Source organism: Vipera ursinii (assembly GCF_947247035.1).
Source record: "Vipera ursinii genome assembly, chromosome: 6".
Taxonomy (NCBI): Eukaryota; Metazoa; Chordata; class Lepidosauria; order Squamata; family Viperidae; genus Vipera; species Vipera ursinii.
In genome coordinates this window covers 34,764,672-34,792,014 of record NC_139515.1, presented here as the reverse complement: position 1 = coordinate 34,792,014, position 27,343 = coordinate 34,764,672, and the positions used below count along the sequence as shown (strand labels likewise).

The 27,343-nt window shown below is 40.9% G+C and overlaps 1 protein-coding gene across 1 annotated transcript in view; it reads right to left on the bottom strand.

The window, feature by feature from the left end:
- Positions 1-25,138, bottom strand: part of CNTN1 (contactin 1) — a gene marked incomplete at both ends in the record, with an annotated part of 250,063 nt that extends 224,925 nt beyond the window's left edge. Inside the window, 3 exons of the mRNA XM_083365212.1 lie at positions 1,313-1,351; positions 24,329-24,361; positions 25,078-25,138. Of these exons, the coding sequence (XP_083221338.1) occupies positions 1,313-1,351; positions 24,329-24,361; positions 25,078-25,138 (133 nt within the window). The remainder of the gene's footprint in view (positions 1-1,312; positions 1,352-24,328; positions 24,362-25,077) is intronic.
- Positions 25,139-27,343: the final 2,205 nt, after the last annotated feature.

Below are 27,343 nucleotides of genomic sequence, written 5' to 3'. Positions count from 1 at the left end.
AGAGAGAGAGAGAGAGAGCTGCTGCTTTTTGCTTTCTTCTGCTTCCTGAGGAGACGCAGCAAAGGCAGGAGCCCCACCCAATGAGCTTGTTGGAGAACAGTGTGAGCCCACTCTCTTTTTTTACACACACACACACAGAGAGAGAGAGAGAGAGAGAGAGAGAGAGAGAGAGAGAGAGAAAGAGAGAAAAGGGAAGCGCAAGTGCCTCTCTCTGTTTCTGTCCCTCTCTCTCTGCAAATGGTGGAGGATGACTGGGAGCCACAGGAGAAGGCTGAAAGAGCCACAGGTTGCCGACCCATGCCCCGGGGCATTCCCATGAGTTTTAGAAACAATACATGGAGATTGAAAAGTGGTTTACCTTCCACAGAGTGCCACTTGGGAAAATCAGTAAAAGTCGTATGCTACCTGCAGGAGTGGACTGGTTTCTTTTTATAGAATTGCAGAATATAAAATGAACCTTATTATTCTCTTTTAACATTGTTTTCATCCAAACATTACTTGAATCCAAAAGATATTATTGACTATTTTTCTTCTTGTTTATCTAGCTATCTTCTTAATCCTGTTCTCTGTTAAAAAGCTCTGCATTCATTCTGTTTTCCAGATTCAAGACAAAGATAGGATTACAAATGATTATTAGTGTAGAGCAGAGACTTTTTACTTGTCATGTCTCACATCTACTCAACTCAGGTTGACATTAATTTTTCAAAATGATGGCAAGTATTCAATTTATAAAATAAAACACATATTTTTCCATGCAAAGGGCCTCTGTTTAATTTATTGAATTTTCAGTGGGAAATGCATGCTATGATGCTAAAGAGAAACTATCAACCAAAATAGAAATTACTTAGGTAAGTAACCTAATTGTCTCATATTAAAATAAGTCTCATATACCTTTAGTTTTTTTCTTTGTTTTTTAAAAATGTTTATTTTAATTATTGTTAAAACTATTTCCCCCTTCATGGATTACTGCCTTGTCGTGGTGAAGGGGCTTGTGTAATTCAATGAAGCTATGAGCTATGCCGTGCAGGGCCACCCAAGACGGAAAGGTCATAGCAGAGAGTTCTGACAAAATGTGATCCATTTCATTTCAACTGCTCTTTTATTACATGTAAATTACTTGGAGTGTCATTGGGGCTCACAAGCAGTAATTATATTTAATTTAATACAGTTTAAATTGGACAACTTTGTCCATTGAATATACTATTGCCTGTTAAATTGAAAACAAGACTAGTAATTTTTAACTTTTTTTAAGATATAAAATCATTCACTGAATTATGCAGTCTTTCCATAAGAATAGAAGAGCTCCACTTACCTCGTATGTGAACTGTGATTCCATGTATCATATCACGAACTTTAAGTATTGGAATAGAAAAAGAAAACATTATCTTTTTCAGTGTTTTCAGTGAGTCCCCTACCTCTGAGCAGCAATTCCTAGGTTAAAAATGTCAATAACTACTACTGTAAGACATAACAAAGTTTATTACTTTACAGAGAAATCATTTAATACAGTATTATTTTATTGCCAAGGATGCACCAGACATTTTAAACAAATCTGGGGTTCAGTGAAAAGAGAAAAGCAATAAGCAAAAAATTGGTCATGTAAAAAAAATACAGGTTGATATATTACCCTTAATATCCTGCATACTAAATAGTAACTTTAATCAGAATAGATGTTACAGCAGTGTATTTTACCAAATTGTTTACTGACAAAGAAAATTGAACGAAAATTTATTCTTGTATTTAACAGCAATAGGACAGAAGTGACAGGGTTAATAATACATATTCAACTCTGCTAGTTTGGCATATTTTAAATATTGCTTCCTGTATTAAAAGATGTTTATCCATATTTTGAGTATTTATATTTGATCTGAGCATTTTTTCCTTAAACTTTAAAAACCTAGTTGAGCCAAAGTTAAATGTTTCAGGTAAAGAAAATCTAAAACGTATTTAGTACTTTTTACTCAAGTTAGTAGGCATCAAAAATATTTAATACTGGGACTTCCGGATGGCAAGGCTCCATCAATGGCGATCATTTTTGACTGTCATCCCCGTTGCTCCGTTCAAATCGCGAAAACAGCAACAATCAGCTGTTTTGCAGTTTGGGAATCCTCCCCTCGGGAGAAGAGGGGAGGGTGAGCATTCAGGTAGAGGTAGAGCTCCCCTAGACCCCCAGAATTTCAATCTGGGGGTCGAAGGGTGAGAGCTCCCTCAGAGCCTGAATTAACTCCGGACTCGGGGACTCCTCTGTTTTAAGGTTTTAAAACAGGACACTGCAACCATCCCTGCACTCAATATTGTATTCTGGATTACTTGGACGCAGGCATAGCTGAGCAGGAGAATATTGAAACAGCAAGTATATGATCTTTAACTCCGGTTTAACTTAAAAGAAGGGGAGGAAGATGGTGCTGGAATAATTTTTTTGGAGAAAGAGGGAAGAACAAAAGAATAAGGAAAATAATATAAAAGATCAAGGAGGAAGACAGAAAGTGGATTTTTAAAGCTGTAAAAGACTGTTAAAACATTTGAGGTTGGCTTAAAAGAGACTTAAAAGATTTGGATATTTAACAGTAAAGCAACAAAGTTGCAATTTGGGCGCAAAAGTGAAAGTGAGAAACAAAAGTTAATTGGGTGTTAAAATGGCTTCCAAACCACTTAGATTTACTGTTTCTAAAAGTGCGGGGACATCACCAGTTCAACAATCTGGACTTCAGACATTGATGCCACCCCCTGCAGCACCTACACCCACATTAACACTAAAAGATTTAAAAGATGCTTTAAAACTTCAATCTGAGCAAATATCTGAGCAAATAGCAGAGCTTATTAATGAGAAAAATAAAGAAATATGAGAGGATATTCTGCTGGCATTTCAGGGACTGACAGTTTGTACTGAGAGTCTGGATAAACGCGTGGAAGGAGTTAAGCAAAATAATTTGATATTGGAGGCTAAAATGTGTGAAGTTGAGAATAAAATGGATAAAATTGATGAGGAGGTGGTAATGATACAATATACAGACATGGAGTTTGCTTTGAGGATAAGAGGTTTGAAAGAAAATCCACAAGAAAATTTGGAAGAGATATTGGCAAAAGCTGTGGCGCCTATTTTGGGTTGGTGAGCTGAAGATTTTATATTGGAAATAGATAAAATATTTCGTGTTAATTCCTGGATTTCTAGGTAAAGAAAATTACCAAGAGATGTGGTTGATTATTTTACAAAGAGAATGATCATGATCATGAATGATCACTCATGCGCTCGTGACCTCCCGTTTGGACTACTGTAACGCTCTCTACATGGGGCTGCCCTTGAGGACCACTCGGAGGCTTCAACTGGTGCAGAATGCGGCCGCGCAAGTTGTAATGGGGGTCTCCCGATATTCCCATGTAACACCTCTACTCCGTGAGCTGCATTGGCTTCCGGTTGCCCTCCGGGTAAGATTCAAGGTGCTGGTTATTACCTATAAAGCCCTACATGGCTTGGGTCCAGGGTATTTGAGGGAACACCTGCTGCCAGCATCAAATGCCCTTCGTCCAGTGCGCTCCCACAGGGAGGGTCTGTTCAGGGTCCCACCGGTAAGAGATTGCCGGCGGGTGACACCCAGGGATAGGGCCTTCTCAGTGGGGGCACCTGCCCTCTGGAACCAGCTGCCAGTGGAGCTGAGGACTGCCCCCGACCTCCGTTCATTCCGCCGGGGCCTGAAGACCTGGCTCTTCGAGCTCTTGGGCCCAGGCTGAGGAGTAACTTATTTTAACTGGGGTTTTAATTGCACAGGGTTAAGTTTAATCTTTTTAAAATTGGTTTTAACTTTTGTATTGTTGATTTTTAATTTCCTGTAAACTGCCCTGAGTCCTCAGGGAAAGGGCAGTATATAAATGTAATAAAATAAATAAATAAATAAATCAGAAATGCAATTATTCAAGCCTTTTATAATAACAGATTTAACGTGGCTGATCAAGAATTCTTGATTTTGAAAGAAATCCCACCAAGAATTTTAAGAAAAAGGAAAGAGTTTGTTTTAAAAAATGACAGATCCAGTTCAGATGGGAGATACCAACTGGGATAGTGGTGAATTATGCTGGTACAAGATATCGTCTTAATACAGTTCTGAAGGCACGTGATTTTTATTGTAACAGACTGAAAGCAGACCCACCGCCATCCCCAGAATTTAAAAGAGAGAAGGAAGAAGGAGTGCGACATACAATCGGAAGGTATACAGTGAGGTGAAGAAACCACCTCGCTGATTCCAAAAGAAGCACAGCAAACTCTAGAAATTGTGCAGCCCTTGGTCCCATTAGAAGAATCAAAGGCTCAAAGGGTGACACAGGCTGCAACCAGACGAAAGGAACAGCAACAGCAACAGAAACAGTATTCTACAATTACAACTCAAGAATCTAATAGTGAAGCAGTGGGAGGAGCGAGACCAAAGAGGCAGATGCTTGTGGATCTGCAAGATACGCTCCGAAAACTTCAAGTCACAAAAGATGGCGACAAAGTTTCTAACATGGAATGTTAATGGTTTAAACTCACCGCAAAAGAGAAAAAAAATATTTCAGTATTTGAAACTATTTAAAAATGATGTTATATGTTTGCAGGAAACGCATATCCGTGTATCTGATCAAAAATATTTGATAAATTCCAGACTGGGTATACAGTTTATTGCATCTGCTCCACAAAAGAAAAACGGTGTAGTTATTTATGTGAAGAAGACTTTAACAGCTAACCTAATTGAAGCAGATAAACAAGAAAGATATATCATAATGGAACTTTTAATAGAAGGGAAGAAAATACTTTTAATTGGATTATATGCACCTAATCAACAACAAGGAGAATTTTACAAACTTTTACATAATAAAATAATTCAATGGGATTATAAATTGTTTATTTTAATGGGAGACTGGAATGGAGTGCTGGACACACAGAAAGACAAAAAAGGACCTTTTAAAAGTACTCCAAATCATGCTAGATTCTCCAAATCCGTTTTTGATACGAAAGATGATTTGGAACTGAGAGATGTCTGGAGAGAATGAAACGTGGAAGAAAGGGATTTTACTTTTTTTTCTGATAGACATCAATCTTTTTCCAGGATCAACTTTGTATTAACTACTAATGATTTTTTTCCTAGGGTTAAGAAGATTAAGATATGTCCAAGAACTTTATCAGATCACAGCCCAGTATGGATGGAATTGGACAAGGGGAAGGGAGATAGGAGATCTTGGAGGTTAAATGAAAATTTATTTAGATATGAAGAAAATGTGGAAGAATGCAAAAAAAAAACAAATGAAAGAATTTTTTATTATAAATATGCATAAGGGTACACCCATTGAAATGGTTTGGGATGCAAGTAAAGCTTATATGAGAGGAGTGTTAATATATTTGAATAATAAATATAGATGTAGATTGGAATATAAGCATAAAGAATTAGAGGAGGAAATAAAGATGAAAGAGAAGGCTTTTATTTTGAACTCATCTAATAAGAGGCTGAAAGAAGCAATTAATTTATTAAGAGGGCAGTTTGATATGTTGATGGCAGACCAAGTGGCAACTAATTTATGATATGTTAAACATAATACTTTTTATAATGGTAATAAGCCAGGTAGATGGTTAGCTTATCTGTTAAGGAAAAAACAAAAATCACATAATATAGATAAGATAGAATATAAGGGTAAAGAGGTGTTTCAGCAAAATCTTATTAAAAAAGCTTTTGTTGAATTTTATTCCAAATTATATGCTAGGGATATAACTCAAGGTTTAGATATAGACAGGTATCTACAAGAAGTGAATATCCCTATACTTACACAAGAGCAAAGGTAAGGGATGAATCAACTGATAACTGCTGAAGAAATTATTTTAGCAATTAAACAACTAAAAGTGGGTAAGGCACCTGGAACAGATGGTTTGACAGCCATTTATTATAAAAACCTACAATTAGAGTTGGTGGTACCTTTAAAAGAATTATTTAGAACAATTAAATCTGGAGGAGAAGTGCCTCCATCATGGGAAACAGCATTTATAACATTGATTCCAAAGGAAGATCAAGATCTTACCCAATCTAAAAATTAAAGAGCTACATCGCTTTTAAATACTGATTATAAGATATTTGCAAAGATTTTAGCAAATAGATTAATGAAGGTTATGCAGCAAATGATTCATAGTGATCAAACAGGATTTATAAGTGGTAGACAAATGAAAAATAATGTGAGACATATTGTAAACTTATTAGAATATTTGGAAAGAAATAATCAAGTCCCTGCAGTGCTGATTTTTTTGGACGCTGAAAAGGCATTCGATCAATTGAATTGGCAATTTTTATTTAAAGTCTTAGAGAAGATGGAGTTTGGTGATAAGTTTTTACAACCTATTAGGGCAATATATCAGAAACAAACAGCTCAAATAATAATTAATGGTAGTTTAACAGAAGCTTGCAAAATTGAAAAGGGTACAAGACAGGGATGTCCGTTGTCACCATTGTTGTTTGTTTTAACATTGGAAATATTATTGATTAAGATACGTGACTCAAATAAAATAAAGCGAGTTAAAATTAAAAATCAAGATTATAGATTGAGAGCATTTGCAGATGACTTGGTTATTACATTAAGTCAACCGATTCAATCGGTTATAGATTTAATGGAAATAATTTTGCAATATGGACAAGTTTCTGGATTTAAGGTAAACAGGCAAAAAACTAAAATATTGTCTAAAAATATGACTACAGAACAAAAGGTAGTTCTAGAAAAATTCACAGGATTTGAAATAGTTAAAAAGATTAAATATTTGGGGTATATCTTTCAGCTTCAAATGCGAAATCATATAAAAATAATTATGAATTGTTATGGTTAAAAATACAAAAAGAGTTAGATAGTTGGAGAAAATTACAATTGTCTTTATTGGGAAGAATTGCAGCAGTGAAAATGAATGTTTTACCAAAATTTTTATTTTTGTTTCAAATGATACCTATACTTAAAAAGATTCAAATTTGGAGGAATGGCAGAAAGCTATTAATAAATTTATTTGGGCAGGGAAAAGACCGAGAGTAAAACTTAAGATAATACAAGATATACGTGAAAGAGGTGGTCTTAAAATGCCCAATTTTAAATTATATTATGAGGCTGCAGCTTTATTGTCAATTAGTAATTGGTTTAATTTAACAGAAGGAAGATTATTGAATATTGAGGGATGTGATTTCTTATATGGCTGGCATGCATATTTATTGTATGATAAAAAGGTGGATAATGTTGTTAAGACACATATATTAAGGTATGCCCTGTTGCGAGTTTGGAAAAAATATCGATCTAAGTTAAATTATAAAATACCAATTTGGGCAATACCTAAGCATGTGATAGAAAATATAAGTTTGGGATTTAAACATGATGTGATTACATATAAAGATATTCTTAGACTGGAAAGGAATGTATAGCAATTAAAGCCATTTAATAATTTAAAAGAAGGGAAAATAGTAGAAACTTGATTTCAGTATGGCCAGATAACAAACTAGATGGAAAGAAGATCAGAAAATTGGCATTTCGACAACAGATGGAAATTTGGTAAAGCAAATTAGAGATCAAAGTCAAGCGCATATAAGAAGGATATACAGTATAATGCATTGATAGAAATAGATTCAGGAACGGAACTTGTTAAAGATTGTATGATAAAATGGGCCCAGAATATTCAGGAGCCAATAACGATGGATACTTGGGAAAAACTTTGGGTCAGAAATGTAAAATTTACTCAGGCACAAAATTTAAGAGAGAATTTTTATAAAATGTTTTATAGATGGCATTTAAATCCTAATAAATTAGCATGTATGTATCCAAATTATCAGCCTAAATGTTGGAGGTGTGGTTGTGAGGATGCAACGTACTACCATATATGGTGGACTTGTAAAATAGTTACAGCTTTGTGGATTAAAATTTGGTGGAATATGCAGAAGATATTTAAGAAAAAGATAAAGTTTTCTCCAGTTATTTCTGTTGGGTATTATTACAGATTGTACTGTTATACAAACTAAAGATAGAGCCTTGGTGGAGCAGTGGGCTAATGCCTCCTTAAGTAACACCAGCTGCCTGCCATTAGTGCAGGTTCGAGTCCCACCAGGCTCAAGGTTGACTCAGCCTTCCATCCTTCCCAGGTAGGTAAAATGAGGACCCAGATTGTTGGGGGCAATTAAGCTGACTTTGTAATAATGCCGCTGGGGGGGGGGGGCGAAAGCCCTAATAAGCAGGCATATATATAGAATGAAGGCTACTGCTAAGCTTGTAAGCCACCCTGAGTCTTCGGAGAAGGGCGGGATATAAATGGGATTAAAATAAAAAATAAAATAAAATAAAATAAATTGATGTTGAATTTAATAATGGCAGCAAGACTTTTGGTTTCGCAATACTGGAAGAAGGAGGAACTGCCTACTATAGAAGAGTGGACTTTAAAAGTTTCAAACCTGGCAGAAATGGCAAAATTTCAGTATATTTGAAAGAACAATCGCAACAGAGATATATTTTGGAATGGAGAAGATGGATCGATGGGGACTTCCGGGGCTGAGGTCACAGCAGACAAGTGGGTCCTGGAACATCTCTTCGGATCGCAGCTTGTTTTCCCGATACTGTGCGGCTCTATATAGGCATCGCCAGCTGGGGATCAGCAGGCGAAGAAGAGAGGACGCTTAGCAATTGCAGGGAACCTGCAAAATCCCTGCTTCGCAGTGAGAAATCCTCCCGTGGTGCCGGTATTGAGAGAAGGCACCTGAAGAATGGCTGCCCTGGAGCTGTGACTCAGCAATTTAGAAGGAAGCTACTGACGTCCCAGGCAGAGTTAAGAGTGAATATCAAAAGAGAATGAGAATCCCCCCCTTCATTTGTTGATCGTTTGAGAGGTGAGCAGCGTGAAGTATTATCCAGCCTTAATTGATTAAAGCGGCAGACAACAATACAGGCTTTTAACAATAGCCGCCTTAGAGAGACTAACAGGCTGATTTGAGGATTCCAGTTACTTCTTTGGTGTTCTTCTTCGATGGACAGACTCTTTCTTTAAATTTTGATAGGTGTTTTTTTTCCCTTTTGAAATATCTGGGATCTGGATGGTGACTTGTTAACTCGTTAATGCATAACAGCCTAGAGACCCCCTTTTCTATTTGATCTGGCATCATTTTTTTTTCTTTCTGCTTCTTTCTTGGAGGTTTAACATCGTAACATTTGTCAGCAGAGAAGAGAAGAGGAACTGAACTGAACTGAATTGGACTGCCACGTTCCCTTGAAGAATAAGGAATTTAAATATACTGAACTGGGTTACATCCCCCTTTTTTTGAATATTGGCTTATTCATATTATTACTTATTTCCTTTCTTTTTTGCCATTGATAGGGCCTATTTACTATATTCTTTCTATATTTTTCTTTTTATGCCTTATATAATAACAACATATTTAACCCCTACTTTAATAAACTTAGAGAAGAAATTAGGTGATTAGGATAATATTGAGAGTACAAGGTGCATGGGGAGGAGTCTTGGAGATTGAGTAAGTGTAGGCTATTTTGGAAGAGCACCAAAGAATAATAGAAATGGCGACCATAACAACTTTTGCCAAGAAGAAGACCATAGTGCCTGTGCCCACACAATCCCCGTCAACTACACCCCTGACAGCTCGCAAATTTCCGGATGAGACAGTGACAGGGACGCTTTATCTATACAGGGAGTTCAGGATATGTTTAAGTCACTTCAAGACTTAATGTTGAAAAATCAGGAAACTACAGCTATAGGATTTGAGGAGTTAAAGAGGGAAATGAAGGCTGAGATGGGTAACCAGATGGAAGGTTTAAAGGGAGAAATAAGGAGTATACATACGAAGCTCCAGGAAATGCAGACAATGGTAGTGAGTCAAGAGGAACGGATCCAGGTGGTAGAAACGAGAATGGATAAGACAGATGTAAAAGTGGAAAGTATGGAACACCGGCTGGTGATAGCTAATAAACACCTGGAGGATGAAATAATTGCCCTTGAATTAGATAAATCTGCCTTCTTCCTACATTTACAAAACATTGAAGAGGACCGAGAGGAGCAGTTGGAAACTATTGTGACAGAGATTTTGGCTGGAGTGCTTGAGGTGAACCCACAAGAGATGTTGAGGGATATAGATGACGTATTTTGCGTTTACACTAGTTATGCACGTCGAAACAAACTCCCGAGAGAGATACATGTCCGACTGAATAAAACATCAGTGCGGGAGCAGGTCCTAAGGAAAGCAAGAGAGAAGACTATATCCTTTAAAGGAAGATCAGTAATTATTCTTAAGCAGCTACCAAGAAGAGTGAGAGATCAGAAGAAAAAATATGATTTCCTAACAAGTCAGTTTAGGAAATTTGACATTCGCTACCGATGGCTGATTCCAGAAGGATTGGCTTTTATGTGGCAGGACAAGAGATATCATATTGATAACTTACAGGATGCCCATGTATTTTTTGAATCTCAGTTCAATCAGGAGAGTGAGGAGGAGTTAGAAGGCAAAAGCCAGGAAGAAGTTCAATTGGATTCCAAGGGGAGAAGTGGAGGATTAAAAGAAAAGAAGAGTATAGATAAGGAAGATACTGGGGAATTGGGAGGCTCGGGCCCTCAAATGGAGACACGGTTAGCAAAAAGAATAAAGAATACAGAGAAGCAGTGACATTCAGGAAGAGGTTCGCCTTTTTCTGTCAATATTTATTTATTTATTTAATAATATTTCTATACCGCCCTTCTCCCAAAGGACTCAGGGCGGTGAACAGGGCAAGAATAAAAATACAGAATTACAAAAATTAAAAAAAGATTAAATACATGCCCACTAAAAACAATCAATACCATATTAAAACCCCAATAAAACAACCATAAAAAACCCCACCAATCCCCCATCAGGCCAGGCTGGCTTGTTCGAACAAGTATGTTTTTAGATCATGGCGAAAGGAGCGAAGATCGGGCGCCATCCGGAGCTCAACCGGTAACATAGCTCCAGGGCGCCCACAGAGAAGGATCTCCCCCTGGGGGCCACCAATCGACATTCTCTGATCGGTGGAACCCTGAGGAGGCCCTCTCTGTGGGAACGCACAGGGCGAAGGGAGGTTGATGCCGGCAGCAGGTGTTCCCTAAGGTACTCCAGACCCCTGCTATTAATATTAACGGTCTTAATGCTCCTACTAAGAGGAAAAAAACTTGGTCCAAACTTTGTAAATTAAAATGTGATATAATTTGTATCCAGGAAGTCCATATCATTAAAAGTCAACAGAATGTACTAGCGTGTCCAAAATTGGGGGAAGTTTTTGTGTCCCTGGCAGAACAAAAGAAAAGGGGAGTAGTGATTTACGTCCGGCGAAATATTGAGGCCCACTGGGTGTATTCAGATACAGAAGGTAGAGTTGTGATGGTAGAACTTCGATTGGCTCAGAAGAAGATCTTATTGGTAAATGTGTATGCACCAAATTGTAATCAGTGTGCCTTTTTTCAAGGTTTATATAAAGTAATAGCAGGGTTAGAATACGAGCATATATGCATCGTAGGAGACTTCAATGCAATAGTAGACGTTGATAAAGACTATACCCCGGGGCAACGTTTACTTAAAGGGGTAAGAAGAACATTGCCTAAGGTGTGGGATCAAGTAAGGGAGGAATTAGGTATATGTGATATATGGCGAGATTTTCACAGGGAAGAGAGGCAATATACTTATTTCTCTCCCAGGCATCATACATGGACCCGAATTGATATGATATGGGCATCCCATGAATTGAAAGAGATGGTTAGGGAAATAGAGATTACGACTAATGACTGGGCAGATCACAGCCCGTTAGTCTTGGTTTGGAAAGGAGAAAAGAAGAGGTATAGATGGACAATGAGAGCAGCTCTTTTAAAAGAAGAACAATTCAAAAACTTGTTGAACCAGGAAATGGGACACTTTTTTGAGGAGAACAGAAGGGAAGATACACCAATTCAAATTATATGGGACACTGCGAAAGCAGTGACTCGAGGGATAGCAATTAAGTATTCGGCATATAAGTGGAAGAAAGAGAGGGTTAAGAGATTGGAGTTGATGGGAATGTTGACAGAGGCCGAGGAGGCTCTTCAGAAAGACCCATCCTCAGTAATAGCGAGGGAGAGAAAAGATATTATGCGACACGAGATTTCCCTCCTGGATCAACATGAATTAGCAGAGAAAATTCAAAGGAATAAACAATTTTTTTTGAACATGCCAACAAGGCTGGAAAATGGTTGTCCTATAGGCTTAGGAAGCGAGCAATCGTGAGAAAAATAGAATGGTTACAGGATGGGATGGGAAACATGGTGGGATCAAATGATCAAAAGAAAAAGGTGATTCAGGAATTTTTTACTGCATTGTATAAGAAAGACCCAATTTTAGAAGAAAGGATTGGAAGTTACTTAGAAAGGGTGGATTTACAGGAGGTTCCTAAGAATGTAAAACAAATTTTGAATTCAGAGATCTCAGAAGGGGAAATAAAGGAGGCAATTAGGAAACAATCGAATGGGAAAACCCTGGGAACGGATGGACTCCCGGCGGAATTATATAAAGAGATGTTGGAAATGTTTAGTGGCCATTTAAAAGATTTATTTAATGAGGTTTTGAGTGAAGGGAAAATACCCAGTCATGGACAGAGGCTTATATATCTTTGATCCCAAAGGAAGATTCAGATCGTACCTTGGTTAAAAATTATAGACCCATTTCGCTATTGAATGCAGATTATAAAAGTTTTTCGTCAATTCTGGCGGGCAGGCTTAAAGTTTTCTTAAGAGAATTTATACATCCAGATCAGAATGGTTTTCTTCCAAATCGGCAGATAAGAGATAATTTGAGAATAGTGATGAATATGTTGGAATATTATGAGATGCACCCTAGCAAACAGTTGGCAATGATGTTTTTTGACGTTCAGAAAGCATTTGACATGGTTAGTTGGGAATTTTTAATATGTCAGATGATTAAAATGGGATTTGGACCAAATTTTGTAAGAGCTATACAAACAATTTATACTACGCAATCTGCCCGAGTATTATTCAATGGTGAAATGACTGGGAAAATTGATATACAAAAAGGTACGAGACAGGGATGCCCCCCTTTCACCTCTACTGTTTATTTTGACTTTAGAACCACTATTGATTATAATTAGGCAAAATAATAATATTAAAGGATTAAAAATAAATGATCAGCAATATAAGCTTCAAGCTTTTGCTGATGACTTAGTTTTTATTTTGGAAGACCCATTGGAATCAGGCCCTAAATTATTGGAGGAAATTAGTGCTTTTGGAGAAGTAGCAGGTTTAAAGATTAATCAAGATAAAACTAAATTTTTGGTAAAGAATATTGGAACTGAATCCAAGGTACAATTACAAGAGGTGATGGGGATCCAAATAGTTAAAAAAGTTAAATATTTAGGTATTTGGCTATCTTCAAGGTGTCCATCTATAAAGGAATTAAATTATCAAAAATTGATGACTGAGATGGAGAAGAAATTAGACAGCTGGAAAAACATTCAACTCTCAATCCTAGGACGAATCACAGTGATTAAGACTCATATTTTGCCAAAATGGTTATACCTATTCCAAACTGCTCCTGCAAAACTAGATAAGAAATTTTTTAAAAAACTAGAACAGATAGTTGGTAGATTCATATGGAATAATCGAAAGCCGCATATTAAAAGAAGAACGCTGCAGGAGCACAAAACAAGGGGAGGACTGGGGCTCCCACATTGGGAGCTGTATTACCATGCCTCTGCCTTGGCTTGGATTAGGGACTGGGTTGTGTTATCTAGAAGGAGGGTGTTAACTATTGAAGGATATAACTTAACACAGGGATGGCATGCCTATCTCTGGCCAAGGAAGGATAGTCAATATAAAGTTTTCTCTAATCATTATATTAGGGATGTATTGATAAACTCTTGGCGTATGGTGAGAGGGTGGATCTATACAAAGATACCTGGCTGGTTTACTCCTTTGGAAGCTGTAACTTATTCAACGTTATACAATCTAGACAGAAACTATAGGTATAAAGATCTCATAGATCTGAGAGGCAATTTTAAATCCAAGAAGGAGTTACATTCTGGGGGTATAGAGTTGGATTGGTGGTCATATTCTCAAATGAGCTCAAGGTTTAATAGGGATAAGCAGGAATTTGGAATCAATATAATCCCACAAGAATTAGACAAGATTTTATGGGGAAGTGATGCTAAATTTCTATCTATGACCTATAATCTACTTTTGTTCCATGGGATGGAAGGGGGAACAATAAATGACATAATGATTGCCTGGGGGAGAAATATTGGTCGCACTATAGAATTAGAAGAGTGGGAACAAATTTGGAAGAAAAATATAAAATTAACGTTAGCAACAGCATTTAAAGAAAATACGTACAAAATGTTGTATAGATGGTACTTAGCTCCCGCACGAATTTCAAAAATGTTTCCCAATGCAAATGACAAATGTTGGAAATGTGATTCTGCCAGGGGCACTTTCTACCATCAATGGTGGACTTGTCCAAAGGTTAGGCGTTACTGGACCAATATAAAAAATTGGTTATTTCAAATAACAGGATATGATCTTCAATTGGACCCAGCTATTTTCCTCTTGGGGATGAAGCCACAAGAAGTACCAAAAAATGTTTGGTATCTAGTAATACATATTACAAAAGCGGCGCGTATGATTTATGCGCAATATTGGAAGACGATGGAAATCCCAATGGACTATCAAGTAATAGAGAAAGTATTACTATGCGCAGAGTCAGATCGAATGACATATATTCTCAAAGGGAAAAGTGAATCACTTTTCAATAAAAGTTGGGACTCCTGGTATTCATGGTTACAAAATAGAATATTTAATCTCAACGGGGGAAATACCAGATGATTGTGTATTATTATTTGAGGTATAGAATCTGGAGATATACACAATTATAGATTTCTAATATTTGGTAATTAAAGGTTACTTAGCCTGGGATGTACGAGAAAAAGAAATTAGGGGTAGTACTACACTCCCCGGTCCTGTCTAATGTTGTTGTTTTTGTTTTTTTTGGTGTCTAGGATGTTTTGGTGTTTTTCTATTTGATGCACTTTTTAGTACTTTGTAATAATGTTCTTGTTTTTTTATTTAAAATTTGTTTAATAAAATTTAAATTTTTTAATAAAAAAAAGAGAAGACGGATCGATTATATTCAGAATAAATATGGGACTAAAAAATTTCACTTAGCATATGAATGAGTATTAGAATTATAAGATGTATTATTATTTAGTTATGTTCAAGTGGAGTTAAAGTGTGATAGGATTTAATGTGTATTTATAGATGGTTAGCATATTTTAGCTCAAGTTTGTTAGAGGCAATACCCTGTATTCAGCTCTGGGAAGTCGGGGGGGAGGGGGAGGGAGGGAAAGTTTGGGGGGAGGGGGAGGGAGGGGAGGTTGGGGGGAGGGGAGGGAAGGAGTTTATGCTTAAAATGTATTGTAAAACTTTTCAATTAAAAAAATATTTAATACTGGCTGTCAGAACCCATTCCATTCCATTTCTATTTATCCCCTCTGACCCAAAATCAAATCTCACCTTTCCCTGGGTTCTGCCATCCTCCCAAGGGAGAGGGGGGACGCGCCGCAGGTTTATTGCCTCTGATTCCTCTATCTGCTACAATGTAACATTTTGCTTTCCCATGTTATATCTCTCTCTGAACTTTCTCTCCCTAAACTGTCAGCTAGAACAAGGGAGGGAATAAGGAATATAACCTCCATGCCGGGTTTATTTCTACACTCTCAGATGAAGGTATGAAGAGCTGCTGACCATCGCTGCATGAACTGGAGACAGACCAATGTTATTTCTCCTTTTCCCATGATGGAACTAACAGCTGGGGATTGGCCGTTCCACACTGGCCAGGTGGACTATGGGATGGGATCTTGCTTCGGGGATACCTTAACCCAGACATGTCAAACACAAGGCCCGGGGGCCGGATCCGGCCCACAAAGTGATTTCATGTGGCCCGCAAAGCCATCCTGGAAACAATGAACGAATGGCCCCCACTGCCTTGGCCCTGGCCCAGGCCAGCTGGGAGCCAATGTACAATTTCATGGTGGTCATCTATGCTGAAATACATTCAGTCTTAGCTCCACAAGGCCATCTGGAAACAGTGAGGGACCGGCCCATGCCGCATCGGCACTGCCCCCTGGGCGCACGCTGTGGAGGTATCACCCTTTGTGAAAAATTAAGAAATGCATCATCGCCTGGAAGTGGCCACATATAACCCTGCCTACTTTGGGAGGCTAGGGCTGGGCAGCGTTGCGCTTCTCTTCACATTCGTGCCATCCGGCTCAGCCTCTCGGTACTATCAGGAAAGTGCCCCACTGCCTGCCAAAACTGGGCAGGCTGGGGGCTGGGCAGCAATGTGCAGGTAACATCGACTCTCATGCTGCTCATGGCATCCCCTCTCCCAGCGTCCACCAATCTGGATATGTGAAGTAGGCAAGGGCCATGCCTCACGAAGGATGACACTTCTGCAGCTGCGTTTCTTGCCTGTTTTTCTCCCTCCCTCATCTCAAATATTTTCCTACCACTCTGTTCTTGGAAGGAAGGAAGGAAGAAGGGAAGGAAGGAGAGGGAGGGTCTGAGGGAAGTCCTGCCTTATTCGTGCCCTGCTGCCCTTTCACCATCCCTTTGCCCCCTTCTCCTGACCTCCTGGGGGGGTCTCCCATCCTATTGCTAAGGAAACTTTGGATACAAAGCCAGGTCTCTGCACATGGAGAGGTAGTGGGCCTCCCTCTTGACTTTGCCCTTGTACCCATCATGAGCAACCTGGCTAAGGAGAGCAAGCACAGCAGCAACAGCCTTGAGGAGGAAGTAAGTGCAGCTGGGCGCCACCTTGGGGAAGTTGGGCTGGGCTTAGTGCCGTGGGTACTTGATGGCTGGGCTGGGCATTTGACCTCCGTGCCACCGTCCAATCCCCCCCACATGGCCTGAGAGGAACAGTGAGGCTCCTCCAGTGGACCATGCCTTGGCACTTGCCCCGGTCCCATCTTCTTCTGCCAGAGACCGTCAGATCTGTCCCACTCCTGTCCAGGCCCCCATTGGCACCCTTGATGCGAATGATGTAGAGCTGGCCATGCCCACCCAGTAGGCCACACCCACCCGGCCCACCAAGGGAAACTGCAATGCTGATGCAGCCCTCAATGAAATTGAGTTTGACACCCCTGCCTTAACCTATCATTCTGCATGGGAAATCTCAGATCCTGTCTATTATGCCTGCTATCAACTACTCTTAATAAAAGTTCCTGTTGGAAGAAATCGCTTCCAAGAGTTCTGCTTTCTTAAGATGTGGGATTGAAGTGGGTCCTGACATTAGACAGGATCTGCAGTAATAGTTAACCTGGAAGATAGACTTTCACCAGTGGATTTTGCAAAATCCACAATGTCGGACAACGGGGCAGGGAAGGAAGAACCCACCGCAAAGGGGGAACCCTCCCTTCAGCTGGGACCCTGCCAGCTGTTGGGATCCAAGATATCGTACTCCTCGGAAGAAGTGGTGGAAATGCGCAGCCATAAACCTTAGTGGTCGATAGGTGTTGGAAAGAAAGACGAGTGGGAGAAGAGATCGAGAAAAGTAACCCTGAGACAAATCAGCCACCAACCCAGATGGAAGCAAGAAATGGAGAGATCGCTTCACCTTAGTGAAGTGGAAGGAGATCACATGGAGCACTCGAATTGGATCCTAGGGAAAGCTATTGACCTGATGAAAAGAACCCTCGGCTCTCTCGGGGATGAAAAACCTGAACCCTGCGGCTGCACCATTACCTTGGGCTGCAGCCAGAGAGACACTGAGGGGGAGTCAGAAGCTGAAGTCCTGGGGACGTCCGCCAAGACCACCAAGACAGCAGCTACCACTTCGGCAGCCCCCACTTCCCGCCAACCAGCAGCTACTGACGACGATGAAGGCACCGATCCATCCAAAGATTCCCGCTGCAGGACGTGAAATTCGGGGGAGTATCGTGATGCTTGGGGTTCTTCCTAACCCAAGTCCTCAGCTACATGGAAGAATATGGATGAGACATCCCCAACAACAAAGCCCATATCCCTATCGAGCAATCGACTATGGAAGGGGTGCCCGAAGACTGGATGGTGGACCTTCATGATTCCAATGCCTCAGAGCTCCACAACTTCAACCACTTCATGTCCTCACTGAGAAGGTGATTCAAGGACCCCCTGGCTGACCAAAAAGCCCGTGAGAAGATCAAAACAGCGAAGCAAGGCAGACACCTGGTAGCCGAATATACGCAAGAATTCCGGGCCATCGCAAGCAAACTGAACTGGCTGGAAGACATCCTACTTAGCCACTTCAAGGATGGCCTAAACTATGACCTGTACGATGCTTCCCTACCCTGAGGGAACCCACGCCGACTATACGAATGGAACATCCTGGCAGAGGAAGCAGAGAGGCACCGCCAAGGAAAACCATGGGGCCGCTCACCCCCTAAACCATCACATGAACCAGCAAAACCACCGGCCACAGCCAAGAAGTCAACAGGCTGTTTCAAATGTAGGAGAGAGGGACATCATGGCATAGAGTGATGCTTGAAATCCCCTCAACACAAACCAGATCGATCACTGGCCAGAAAGTCAGGAAGTCCCCAGCCAGCCCACAAGAACCTGCCATGAAGGCAACAGAGGCTGTAGAGTTCCCACCCTCTGCAAGGCGTGGGCAGGGAACTCCGGCCTACACTGCAGGGGTAGATTCCTTGGACAATTTGGAGGGTGAACCCCTGGTAAGTGGACCCATCACACCCATCCTCAAGACAGTGACTATATTAGCCCCCTCCACACCTGAAGCTGTCAAAGTGAAAGCCCTAATAGACTTTGGCTGCACCCGCTGCCTCATTAGCCTGATGTTAGTGGGGAACTTGGGCATCCCAGTGAGGAGTCTGAAACAGCCAATCTCGTTCGGTCAGCTATATGGGTCCATAGCAGGGGGATGCCAGCTACCCTAGCCACTTTACCAATCCACTTATCTCTCAGGGACCATGAGGAAAACATAACATTTGTAGTAACCCCAGGCATGGAATGCCCAGTGATCCTAGGGCTGGTGTGGCTAAAGAAGTGGAACCCCTGGGTAGATTGGAGAACAGCCGAGCTCAGATTCCTGAAAGGGGACCATGCGAACTCGACACCCCAAGGAGCCCTACCAAACCCAGGAGTGGAGAAAGCATCAATGGGAGAGGAAAAGGGGTTACCCAAAATACCAGAGGAATACCGCGACCTTGCTGAAGTTTTCAGTGAGGAACGGGCAGATGAGTTCCCTCCTCACCGACCCATGGACTGTACCACAGAAATCAAAACTGGGGCAAAACTCTCAAAGCCCAGATTGTACTCCATGAGCCCTAAATAGCAGGAGGAGATGAAAAGATTCATAAACAAAAATCTAGAAAGGGGATTTATCGAACATGCCAAGCCCAAAGTAGCCACCCCAGTCCTTTTCAGAGAAAAGGACAGCACTTTGCGCTTGTGCATGGATTACAGCACAGGTCGGCAATCTACAGCTCTGGAGCCGCATGCGGCTCTTTGAGCTGTCCCATGCGGCTCCCAGGCCTCCTCCTCCTTTTTTTTTTAAAAAAAAGTGGCACTAAAAAAATTAATCAATTTAAACTTCTCACAAAAAAACTTGAAAAGTTTAAATTGATTGGTTGGTTTGTGGGACAAACCGTTTGTGGGACTACCCACAAACCTCTTTGTTTTTTTAACTGCACTTGGCAGAGTGGAGGAAGAGACGGGAAAACTAAAAAGGTGAGTAGGGTGGGGTTTTTCCCGCCCTTCTCCTCGCCATGGGAGAAGGCTCGTTTCCCCCCCCCTTCCTTCTCCTCCCCGAGGCTAGCAGCCCCGATGGGGAGAAGGAAGGGGCGTTTTTCCTCCCCTTCTCCTTGCTGTGGCTACCAGCCCCGGCAGGGAGAAGAAAGGGGCGATTTCCTCCCCCCCTTCTCCTTGCCGTGGCTAGCAGCCCCAGCAGGGAGAAGGAAGGGGTGTTTTTCTCCCCCTCTTCTCCTTGCCGTGGCTAGCAGCCTCGGCAGGGAGAAGGAAGGGGCAATTTTCCCCCCTTCTCCTTGCTGTGGTTAGCAGCCCCGGCAGGGAGAAGGAAGGGGTGTTTTTCCCTCCCCTTCTCCTTGCCCTGGCTAGCAGCCTTGGCAGGGAGAAGGAAGCGGCATTTTCCCCCCCTCCTTCTTGCCGTGGCTAGCAGCCCCGTTTTTCCCCCCTTCTCCTTGCCGTGGCTAGCAGCCCCGGCAGGGAGAAGAAAGGGGCGATTTTCCTCCCCTTCTCTCTGCGAGGCTTGAAACAGTTCCTCCATAAACATGTAACCGAATCATTACTTGACTCTTTCACAAAAACTAATACATTAATCTCTAGTTTGCACATTAGTTTCTAGCTTCATAAAAATGTTCTGCACTTGGTTTTCCACTAAGGAAGCAAAAAAGACATATCCAAATTTTAAGGGTTTTATTTAAACTTCATTTGTGAAGCATGTAACTTTAACTTTGATAATCATAAGCAGCTAACATTGCTTTTTCATTTTGTGCAATTACTGTATTAAATTTGTATGTATATTTGGAGCCGATCTTGAGCTGACTTTACTACTTTTAATTCCTCCCTTCTGTTTATTGTTATATTTAGTTGTATAGCTAAAGCACATTTATTCTTAAAAGCTTTTCCATTGGTATTTTGGGTTACTGGACCTACTTCTTAACATTTTAAATCCAAATGTTATGTGATTGATATTTTTATTAGGTCCAGTTTTCAAGTGTTTCCATAGCTATAAAATTCCTATCTTGTGAAACTTCTAGAGCAGACCTTACGAGCAAGTTACCACTATTATTGCAGAGAGCTTATCCTTGTTTGGGATTGTGGTCTGAGTTGGTAACGGGATTTCTAGAGAGCTGCAAACCGAGTATTTTATAAGGGACTTTATATTTCACACAGATTGTGCAACCCTCTAATAAATGTTTCAGACTCTGCAGGGGGAGCTCCTCCTCTCCCCCCCCGCCCCTCCAAGAGATCGAATTGCAGCTTCTCTTGCTTGGTGAGCTTCGGGAGGGGGGCAGGAAGACCCTTGGCTTCTTCCCTCCCTCTTTCTCCTCCTCCTTCTCACCCTCTGTTCTTGGATCAGGCTGCGAGGCTCGGCTGGATGGCTTTGGGTAGTCCTGGCAGCTGACATGGGATCTCTCTGTGTGTGTGCGCACGCGCGCACGTACGTTGTACATAGACCGGAGAGGCGCACAGGCCGCCCCCTCCTTGATCCGTAACCCCCGTGGGGATATTTGGGTGTTTTCCCCCCTTCCTCTCTCTCTCTCTCTCTCTCTCTCTCATCTCCCCTTCTTGGTGTCTCCCCATTCTTCTCTGTCTGCACCCCCCTCCCCCGCCCTCGGAATCCTTCAAAGAACCCCTTCCCCATCCCCTCCTTTTCAGATTTTCAAAGGTGTATTATGTTTTTTCCCCCTTTTTATCTCTTCGATTTTTCTGTTTTTCTTCTTCTTTTGCTTATAAATGAATAATAACAGACACCAAATGGGAGGGGCATTTACTTGTTCCCAAGCAGCTGAGGGGAAATGGTCTTGGAGCTGCTCACAGCCACCTGTGTGCAAAGCTGGCTTTTTAAAAAGGATTTTACCTTAAGAACCTGGGTAAGGAGGTGCAGGTGGGGCTGCCAGCCCCAAGGACTCGGGTAGGCAACCTTGGCTCTTTTATGACTTGTGGACTTCAACTCCCAGAATTCCTGAGCCAGCCATGCTGAGGAGAAATGGAGAGGTTTCCATGCTGGCTCAGGAATTCTGGGAGTTTAAGCCCAGGACTCACAAAACAGCCAAGGCTACCTACCCGTCACAAGGGGAAACCAGATTCACTTAACAACCTGAATACTAATTTATCAACTGCAGTGATAAACACGCACCAAAGAAGTGATGGGAAGAGGGGGGGAGCACCCCATTTCTTCTTCAGGCAAAAACTCTGTGCTGAAGCCGGATTGGGGAGGGGGATGAGGAGGAGGAAGAGCTGTGATTGACAAACTGCCAGCCAAACTCTTTGGGAGTGGGGGCGCAGGATGGAGAGGAGAGCAGCTTGCCTTGGAGAAGGAGGGGGGAGCCAATTTTAAAGGTTGTCCAGCTAAAAGGGAGCAAAGAATATGGGCTGGAGTGCCTTGGAAAGGCAAGCAGGCAACGCATCTGCATGGGCTGGTTGGGCTTTCTGCAGGTTTTGCCTGCAATTAAGACAGGGTGAGTTTTTTGGCTCAGGGGAGGCTGGGGGGAGGGGGAGCTGCTTGTGGGGGGATAATGCTTGCTCACATAAGTGCAAATGTGTTTCTTCTGCATGGAAGCTGCTTTGCTGAAGGTTATATCTTCTTTCTTTCCTTCCTTTTCTTCCACGTTCTTCGCCTCTCTGCTTTGTTCCGCCTCTGGGGATGGAGGGGGAAATTTGCTCTGCACCTTTTCCTCGTGTTTGTGTGTGTGTGCGCGTGTGTGAAGCCTCCGTTTGCCTGCCTGGCAAGGTGGGGGAAATTTACTCGGCCTCCTCTCCGGTGTATGTCTCGCTTAGGTAAGCTCCACTTTAGTCAAATCCTGTTCTGCGCATGTGTGCATGCGCACGCGTATTTTGTGGCTCCCAGGGGTTTTTTTAGTGAGAGAACCGGTTCCAAGTGGCTCTTTCACCAATTCAGGTTGCCTACCCCTGCCTTAGATGAAGCAAGACAAGCACACAAAACACAAGCAGATAAAAAAGAGCCAAACCTAAACCATTTACTGTAGGAGAAATGGTATGTTTGTCTGCAAAATACCTAAAATCTCTACAAACCTCTAAAAAACCTGGTCCAAAATATATAGGATGTTTTCCTATTAAAAGAATCATAAACCCAGTGACAGTAGAATTAGAATTACCAAAGAACCTCAGACAAATACACCCAATCTTTCACTGCAGCCTTCTGAAACGAGAACAACGGTCGCTCTTACAGCCAAAAATCCCCACCACCAACTCCAATCATGGTTGAAGGAGAACAACACTTCAAAATAAAAGAAATCCTAGATTCTAGAAAATATCATGGGGCGACCCAATACCTAGTAGCGTGGAAACACCTTCCCTCCTCACAGAATGTGTGGGTCCACGTATGTCATATTAGAGCACCCAAACTGTTAAAAAAGTTTCATACAGAATATCCCAACAAACCCAACTAACCTCTATACCTGTTTTGTTTCTCTACAGGTGGATCTCTCCTATTTTTAAAGGGGGCAGGATGTCAGAACCCATTGCATTTCATTTCTATCTATCTCCTCTGACCCAAAATCAAATCTCACCTTTCCCTGGGTTCGTTTATTGCCTCTGCTTCCTCTATCTGCTACAATGTAACATTTTGCTTTCCCGCATTATATCTCTCTCTGAACTTTCTCTCCCTAAACTGTCAGCTAGAACAAAGGAATTAGGGATGTAACAACCATGCCTGGTTTATTTCTACACTCTCAGAGGAAGGTGTGAAGAGCCACTGACCATTGTTGTGTGAACTGGAGACAGACTGATGTTATCTCCCCTTTTCCCACGATGGACCTAACACCTGGGCATTGGCCATTCCACACTGGCCGGGCGGACTATTGAGTGGGGTCTTGCTTGCTTAACCTATCATTCTGCACAGGAAATCTCAGATCCTGTCTATTATGCCTGCTATCAACTAATCTTAATAAAAGTTCTTGTTGGAAAAAATTGCTTCCAAGAGTTCTGCTTTCTTAAGATGTGGGATTGAAGTGGGTCCTGACACTGGCTGAATCACACCTTTGAGAAAATGGAATGCTGATTCTTCCTTGCTACATATAATCAAACATTCAAGAATATATTTCTAAAAGTAGTATTTAAATGCCAAATTTCCATGGACATCAGAGGCAAAGATTCAGCCTTAAATGATCACATGCCACAAAAAAATACAAATATTCCTAAGCAGGAATCCTACTTGATTGTTGCTTCTCAGGTTGTTTTTTGATGTTGTTAAAAAGGCTAATTTCAGTTTTGGGCCAGAATGCTACAAATTTTTAAAGTCTGGTTTCACAGGACAAGTTTCTTAACAATAGTTGAACAATAATTGATTGGATTTTTCTCTGATCCATAAATCATGGCTTGCAAACAACAATGACTATTTCATAAAATACACGAAGCCAAAATCAATAACTATATTATGGCTTAGTTTGATGCATGATCAATATTGTTACTTATCAAGCTTATATCATCATTACCAGCACAAATTTTTCAAAGTTTGAACCTCAAATGCCTTTGAAATGTATGCTTGCATCAATCTACAGAAAAACAAAGCTGGGCATTTCTAAGTACTACATTACTCACCATTACTTCCAACAGCAATTGAGTATTTCAGACCTATTTTTAATAAAAGAAGAATAAAGGATTTTTTAGAATAAGCAGTTGCATTTTGTCTATAAAATAGAAGCAGTCTCTTGATTATTTTTAAACTTGCTAGGAATAGTCCAGGAGATGAAACAAAAAGGAAACAAGAGGAAGAGGCCTCTTAAGGCCTCTTAAGTGACTTTTTTAAAAAACCAAGTCAATCAAAAGGTTTAAATTAATGGAAATGATAAAACTGCTGGTTAAGGCTTGAGACTGAATAATTCCTGAATTACAACGTGAGATAAAGTATCCAAATTCACACTTTGGTCCTACAAATCCTGCCTGGAATACAAAATGCTGACCAAGTTCAACTAAAAGAAAATAAACTTATCTAGTGGGAGAAAGGACAAATCATATAAGGACAAGATTACAAATAATTGTTTTGAGCTCTAGTAGTTGAATTTGGTTCTTATACGGATTTAATTATTTATTAAAACTTCAAGGCTGAATTCATTCTATTTCTTTCTCTAACTTTATTTGAACAATTCTGAAAGGGAGATTAATCTGAATGCTTTTGAATCTAATGGACCCGTTCATGTGTTAATATTCAAAACATTTTGATACAGGATTATAGCCTTTCTTTTTAATACTTTGCACATTTACTTGAAAGTAGATCACAGGGTCAATTCCAGCCCTGTTAAAATGCTAAAATAATAGTTATTATTGATAAAATTTAGAATATATCTTACCTGCCAGATAAAAAAATGAAAAAAATGCAACAAAATGATTGGTTGAAATCCTCAACTTCATCTTCACAGGAATGTTGATTCACAAGAATGTCTGAACTTCAAAGAATGGACTGCAACTGTATATAAAGACAAAAAGGGAGAAATAAATAATTTTGTTTCTGAGCATCTCCTGGCATTATCTCAAAATCTGTGGCATGCCTGAGTAATATCCATAAAACAGGATAGATGCCACACTGTTTATGAATTAAGATCTGAATGACATATGCTTATTAATTTTAGTATTATTTACAACTTAATATAATCAGAATGTCAATATTCTGTTAACAATATTATTTCATGTATAATATACATTTCAAATTCCGGAGATTAAGAATGAGCTCCACATTGCCCAACTGCCAAAGCTTTGAGTAAACTATTTTGATTTTCTAAACAAATAATTTGTTAGCAATTACTTTAAATGATTTGAGCTATCCTACCCTTTAATACTGGATTATGCATTCACCAATTAAAAAAATTATGCTTTCAAATTCTTAAATTAGGACCCAATCCAATCCACATCTTAGGAAAGAAGAACTCTTGGAGACAGGATTGTCTAAACAGGAACTTTTACTAAAACATGATTGACAGTGGATAATCTAGACAGGATCTGGAAACTGTGTCGCAGATTGATACTTTTAAAGTGTCCCTGAGTAAAAACCCCTCCCCTCAGTCCATTTGGTCAGTCCCGGATCAATTAAGTTTCAGGTGTCAAAACCCTTCATGGGAAAAGGAATCTTCCATGCATTTACAACATTTGCTTCTTCCCATTCAAATTCCAATCGGAGATACAAACCAGAATTCCCCCCCCCTTTCTTTGTTCTTCTCAGTTCAAAGTTTCTTTCCCTGGTCTTTGATGATGGCCTCCAGGCAGGCTGAATAAACAACCTTGCATCTAATGGATAAAAGTAAAGGTAAAGGTGTGTGTGTGCTAGTCGTTTCCAACTCTAGGGGCCGGTGCTCATCTCCGTTTCAAAGCCGAAGAGCCAGCGCTTGTCCAAGGGCATCTCCGTGTTCATGTGGCCAGCATGACTAGACGCCAAAGGTGCACAGAACACTGTTACCTTCCCACCGTAGTGGTCCTTATTTTCTACTTGCATTTTTACGTGCTTTCGAACTGCTAGGTTAGCAGAAGCTGGGACGAGTAACAGGCGCTCACTCTGCTACGCGACACTCGGGATTCGACCCACCAAACTGCCAACCTTCTGATCAACAAGCTCAGCATCCTAACCCACTGAGCCACTGCGTCCCTATCTAATGGATAGGGATGGCCAATTAACATCTTCTCTTCCCCTCCTTGGGAATGGCAGAATCCAGTAAGGGGATGAGATTTAGGTTTGCACAGATAGGGGTTTAGGAATGGAATATAAATGGATTCTGACAGTGGGATAGAATTTCCCTTCCCTCTCTCCACAGGGGAAAAAATACTTTGGGAAGCTTATACAGGTGGACAAAATAGTTAGGATTGAAGAGAGGTTCAGATCTCACCCAGTCTCATCTGTGCTGCTTTGTAGGTGCCTGGTGGTAAGTTTGACTTTGGCTGTCTGCAGCCTGGTGACAAGCCATATTTCTATGGCCAGTCTTTCATCCACCGGTTTGGAGAGCTGCGCCGGACTGAATGGAAGGGCTACCGCCCTCCCATGATCAAGCGAGGATCCCCTCCTTGCTGGTCACCCCTACAGGGCAACTTTCAACCCTTTCCAGGGTCCCTCAGCAATGTGAAATCGGACATGGAAGACAGAGTTTGCCTTCCAAATGGCCATGGCAGCCGTGATGGCAAACCTGAAGTCCTGGAACAGTACCTCAACTTCTACATTAATTACCAACAGGATAATTGGACTAACTTCTTACCTTTTGCAGAGGTAGCATATAACAATTCTGTACAGAGTAGCACAAGGTACACCCCATTTAAGGTGGCCTCTGGTCAGAACTTTGTAGATATGCCAGAGCTGCCCTAAGAGAAACCTCAAATAGCCTTCTTAGCAGAGTGGATAACACAAGTCCAGAATACTTGGCCACTTGCTTGTAAAGCACTGGAAGATGCATGTCAGGCACATAAGAATCTAGCCAACAAAAAATGTGTAAGCCAAAATATTTTGAAGTGGGTGATAAGAGTTTATCTCTCCACAAGATATTTGCAGTCCACCCAACAGTTAAAGAAACTGGGTGCTAAATATGTGGGTCCATTCCCCATTGATAAAGTAATTAACCCAGTCACTGTACAACTGGA